We start from the raw sequence: 5,897 nt of genomic DNA on the forward strand, positions 1-5,897 counted from the left end.
CCTTCATTTCATCCAGGGATATTGACTAATAAAACAATAAAATCTTTTCTTTTGTGTAATATCTTCCTCCAGTGTGATTTGTTTTGATTCGAAGTTAGTGGCTGAAGTAATTCATTTCCTTGAGTATCTCAACCCCAGGGATTCTTCTAACCCCTCATCTGTAAACCCGTGCTGCTTAAGTGGTCAAGTTTTGTACCATGTGACTTTGCCAGCACACAGCTGATTAGACTAGAGTGAAGACCTGATCTAAAGGAAGGTAGTTCATAGGTTTGCCATGAACTGGGAATTTAAGCAATGGTACTTGGAAACAATTTACCAGTGGAACTGAAAAAGTGAAGATGTCATGAGTTGGAACTAAGCCAAAGCTATATGTAGGGAAGCTATGAGTGGACAAGACAGAGAAATACAGTTACCAGGTTCAAGAAGAAATATTTTAAAAGGGAACTTTCCTGAACTCTCCAGTTCAGGGCCAGTTTTGAGTATTTTTAAAACAAGCCCTTCATTTTTTCCAGGGCTTCATAACAAACTGATGTGCTAACTGATGATCCCCAAAGATTAGGGGCCCCAACCCTCAGGAGTCTCCATGAATAGAAAATGTAGAGCTGGGCAGGCAGCTGGTGGTGGGTGGATGAAGAGAATGGGAAGGGGTTCCTTTTTGGCCATACCAGGCAAACTGCCAGTTGAATTTCCTGGTGGCTTCTAGGGACACCAACACACTACACACACACACACACACACAGAGCCAGGTGGAAGTGGTGGAAGCTGGAATGCCCCCAGCCTCTGGAGGCTAGACTCTGTTTTCACAGTTAGTAGGATTAAAGAAAAACCTGCTTTCCAGGACTGAAGAAAAGCCAGACAGGGAAAACAGTTGAACACTCCCATTTCACACTACTTTGATGGACTTCCTGTCCTTTTTTGTTCTTTTTCTTGAGACAAGATTCCACTATGAAACTTGATTTTCCTGCCTCAGCCTCCAGCATGCCGGGGTTTCAGCAATGTATACTGCCATACCACACGTACGTGTGTGTGTGTGTGTGTGTGTGTGTGTGTGTGTGTGTGTGATGGGATCTCACTACATTGCATAGGCTGATCTTAAACTTCTGGACTCAAAAGGTCCTCCTGCCTCACCCTCCCCAGTTGCTGAGACTATAGGCATACAGCACTGTAATGGGTTCTTTGAAGATGGCAAGTCTCACAAATCAAACAGCCTAGAGCACAAACAATCTGGATTGCCCACCCTCTTTTGAAGCCAGCAGGTAAGGAAGGAGACACAACCCTGACTTGTGTCTCTAAGAACAGGCTTCCCTCACTAGGCCTCAGTTTGTGTGTCTGGAGGAGATCTGACACTTGGGGTTAGGTCTGTCAGATCCTCTGGTTTCTACCACACCCTCCAGGCACAGTTTCTGGCTGAGGGCATCCATGAGAAAGATCCTTCCTGCACTGGTACTTTGGGGCCTACTGGCCTCTGCTCCTGTAGATTCCCAGGAAGTGAGATCTACCAACCTGGATACCAGTGGGAACCAGAGATGTCAGCATTCATACTAAGAGGACAAAGATACACAGAATTGGCTGCATCTGTCAAATGGCTGCTGCTTCTCAGGAGGTAAGAGAAGCATTTAGAGCATTGTATAGGGAGCCTTCCTCCAGAAATTCTTAGCCACACATCATACCCCAGAATTTCCTCAGAAATTCTAAGCCATGAGTCATGTCCCAGAAGACTTAGTCTTCTTCCTTCCATCCTTCCTCCCCCCCCCTCTCTTTCTCTCTCTTTCTTTTTTTCTTTTTTTGCTTTGTCAGTTGTAGGGCTTGAACTTAGGGCCTAGGTGCTGTCCCTGAGCTGCTAGCACTCTAGTGCTTTGAGCCACAGCTCCACTTCCTCTTTTCTAGTGGTTAATCGGAGATTAACCACATAGATTTCCCTGCCCAGGCTGGCTTTGAACCACGATCCTCAGATCTCAGCCTCCTGAATAGCTAGGATTACAGGTGTAAACCACTAGCTCCCGGCAAGACTCAGTCTCTCCTGTCCAGGCATCAAAGTGAACAAAGTCTTAAAAAGTAATTGTCTTTTAGAAAATAATTTTCAAATCACTAGATCCCAAGCTAAGTTTGATCTAGAATGAAGGAAAGAGAGAGAGAGAGAATCAAGAATGAGAATTTGACTTAAGCCAGGGAGGGAAGAGCTGGAGAATCTCCTAATCTGAAACTGACAGTCTCCTTGAAAGGGGCGCTCAGGACCACCTGAGATTCTGGAGTGGGACTTGCGACCCCAAACTGAGCTCAAGGACCTGAGTCTGGCCTGACAAGGGCCTAAACCAGGTCTTCTAGGCACTATCTTGCAAGTGCAAGGGCCTGGCTGTGTCCTTCCTGGAAGCTTCCCATAGGTTAGACAGCCACAGATGCACTCCCCCATCCCCCAGAACTTCAGAGCCTTGCACCCCAAGCAGCAGGGGTGCCCCATGGGAGGCGGAGCTGGCTGGGTCTGTGTGAACAGTCAGGAACCTGCGACTGAGACCGGGCCTCCTGTTGGGCTCAGTGGGAACAGGTGTGGGATGGCCAGGCAGTGCGGCCTCAGCGCAGGGAGAACAGGGGTCCCCGGGCCGTGCCCAGCGCTAAGGAAGTGCATGCTAGGGCCAGAGATTGGTCTGCAGCTTCACCCGCAGCAGGCTCAGAAATCTCCACCCTGCCCCACCCCCACCCCCTACCACACTCCAGAGACCACCCCAGCGCCTGGCAAACTGTAGTATGACAAGGAAAAAAAAAAAAAAAAAAGCAAAATTGCAGCTGGCATTTATTGAACTTTTGCTAAGGAGTGAAACACCATGCTTAGCATTTTCTCACTTGAACTCTTCCCAGAGTGTTACTCGTCCATGGATGGGGAGGGAACTGTGGTTTAGAGTGTGAGCCACTTCATCAAGTCCTGACCTTTGCCCCTTCAACATTTTACAAATGGACTTCTGGGAATGTGGAGGGAAATGATCTGTCTCTGCCCTTCTATCCCCAGGCTGCCTGGCTCCTGCATCTGGCAATTAAGAGTTTCCTCCTTCTCTCTCTCTCTGCTTGGGACAGAATGGTACCCTTGAAACTGGAGGGTGACTCTTCTCTAATGCCCAGGATCCTTGACAGAGAAAAGGACTGAGACCTGAGAAAGACTGTAGAAAGCTGAGTGGTTAGGGAACTCCTTGACAGGGTGCAGAGTACTGAGTTATAGACAGCCCTGCTCTGTTTTCTACTGGCTCTGTGACCTTGCATGAATTCTTTCTTTTTCATGACCTCAGTTTCCCTCCAGCAAAGTGAGAGGATTCTTCTAGATAATCTGATAAAACTCTTCCCTCCCCTCACCCACCTTTCCTTATCTCCCCTGCACATGTGGTTTCCCACAGTCCCACGAAAATTGTCTCTAACATTCTAGAAGCCTTGAAATGAGATTTGAAAGTCCAGTGTTGGCACTCCAGCCCATAGCAGTTTCCTCCAGAATTCTGGCCTTGGGTTCTAGAATGTCTGGCTCAGGAATGTTGGACCGGTCAGAGGAGAGAAGGGCTCTATGCCTCTGAGAAAGACCACCTCAAGGGTGGCATTGTGATGACCTTATGATGTCACTCTATGACCTCATCCCCTCTCCCACCCCACCCCCTACTCCTCTCTGGTCAACTACCCTGCAAACAGCCATCAATCTGAATCCCAAAGGCTCTATTCTCCAGTACCTGCTTCTGATCTTCTGCCTCCGCCAGCAAGAAGCACCATGAAATTGGAATTCACTGAGAAAAACTACAACAGCTTCGTGCTGCAGAACTTAAACAAACAGAGGAAACGGAAAGAGTACTGGGACATGGCCCTGACAGTGGAACACCATGTCTTCTTCGCACATCGCAATGTACTGGCTGCTGTCTCTCCGCTGGTGAAGAGCCTCATCTCCAGCAACGACATGAAGACCACCGACGAGTTATTCATCACCATCGACCCCAACTACCTGAGTCCGAGCACAGTGGACCAGCTCCTGGACTACTTCTACAGCGGCAAGGTGGTGATATCAGAGCAGAATGTGGAAGAACTGCTCCGGGGGGCCCAGTACTTCAACACACCGCGTCTGCGCATTCACTGTAACGATTTCCTCATTAAGTCTATCCGACGGGCCAACTGCTTGCGCTACCTCTTCTTGGCTGAGTTATTTGAGCTCAAAGAGGTCTCCGACTTGGCCTACTCTGGCATCCGTGACAACTTCCATTACTGGGCCAGTCCCGAAGGCGCCATGCACTTCATGCGCTGCCCACCGGTCATCTTTGGCCGCCTGCTGCGTGATGAAAACCTCCACGTGCTCAACGAGGACCAGGCTCTCAGCGCACTCATCAATTGGGTGTACTTCCGGAAGGAGGAGCGGGAGAAGTATGTGAAGAAGTTCTTCAATTACATCAATCTCAACGCCGTCTCCAACAAGACGCTGATGTTCGCCAGCAACAAGCTGATGGGCATAGAGAACAGCTCGGCCCACGCCACCCTGATCGAGAGCGTGCTGATGGACCGCAAGCAGGAGCGGCCGGGCAGCCTGCTCAGCTACCAGCGCAAAGGGGCCCTCCTTGATTCCGTGGTCATCCTCGGTGGCCAGAAGGCTCACGGGAAGTTCAACGATGGAGTGTTTGCCTATATTATCCAAGAAAACCTGTGGTTGAAGCTCTCAGAGATGCCCTACAAGGCAGCAGCGCTCAGTGCCACGGCTGCCGGGCGCTACATCTACATCTCCGGCGGCACGACTGAGCAGATCTCGGGGCTGAAGACGGCCTGGCGGTACGACATAGATGACAACTCCTGGACCAAGCTGCCTGACCTGCCCATTGGGCTTGTCTTCCACACCATGGTGACCTGTGGCGGGACCGTGTACTCAGTGGGCGGAAGCATCGCCCCGCGGCGATACGTCTCCAATATCTATCGTTATGATGAACGCAAGGAGGCCTGGTGCCTGGCGGGGAAGATGAGCATCCCGATGGATGGCACTGCCGTGATCACCAAGGGCGACCGGAACCTGTACATTGTCACCGGACGCTGCTTGGTGAAGGGCTATATCTCCCGAGTTGGGGTCGTAGACTGTTTTGACACCAACACGGGGGATGTGGTCCAGTGCATCACCTTCCCCATCGAGTTCAATCACCGGCCCCTGCTCTCTTTCCACCAGGACAACATCCTGTGCGTGCACAGCCACCGGCAGAGTGTAGAAATCAACCTGCAGAAGATCAAGGCCAGCAAGACCACCATGTCAGTGCCTCTCTTGCCCAACAGTTGTCCCTTGGATGTGTCCCATGCTATCTGCTCCGTGGGAGACAACAAGGTGTTTGTATGTGGAGGTGTCACCACAGCCAGTGATGTCCAGACCAAGGATTATACCATCAATCCAAATGCCTACTTGCTGGACCAAAAGACGAACGAGTGGAAGACCTTGGCCTCCCCACCAGAGGCGCTGGACTGCCCCGCCTGCTGTCTAGCCAAGCTACCTTGCAAGATTCTTCAAAGGATTTGAACAACTTTTTAAGTGGGAGAATAAGTAAATGCATTATTATTCACAGTTTAATAAGAGAAAGAGAGGAAGGTGGGCTTTTGGTTCCTTCTTAGTGTTCCAGCCTATGTTTGGTCCCAGGCCAGGGCTGCTCCCGGTAAAACTGAGCTGGTTATGTCAACAGAGGCTGGAATGGAAGTCCCTGCTGGGCGGGTCTGAGGCATACCGGGTGCACTGACTCCCAGTGGGGAGAAATTCAGGGTTACTGTGTCACTGGTGCTATCTAACCCGAGACTGGAAAAAGAACCTCCTCATTGTGGGGAGGAATTGAAATGTACCTCTCAGGCACTGGCCAAAGAGGTAGCTAGAAAGATCCCCAATTCTATATCCTTATAGTCACCTCTCAGGCATCTGC

General features: G+C 50.2%; 1 protein-coding gene across 1 annotated transcript; it reads left to right on the forward strand.

Annotated features, from left to right (window-relative positions):
• Window positions 1-3,639: 3,639 nt before the first annotated feature.
• Window positions 3,640-5,574, forward strand: Ccin (calicin). The gene has a single exon (XM_013026617.1). The coding sequence runs from the start codon at window positions 3,740-3,742 to the stop codon at window positions 5,504-5,506; it is 1,767 nt and encodes a 588-aa protein (XP_012882071.1). The 5' UTR covers window positions 3,640-3,739; the 3' UTR covers window positions 5,507-5,574.
• Window positions 5,575-5,897: the final 323 nt, after the last annotated feature.

Source organism: Dipodomys ordii, unplaced genomic scaffold (genome assembly GCF_000151885.1).
Source record: "Dipodomys ordii isolate 6190 unplaced genomic scaffold, Dord_2.0 Scaffold95, whole genome shotgun sequence".
Taxonomy (NCBI): Eukaryota; Metazoa; Chordata; class Mammalia; order Rodentia; family Heteromyidae; genus Dipodomys; species Dipodomys ordii.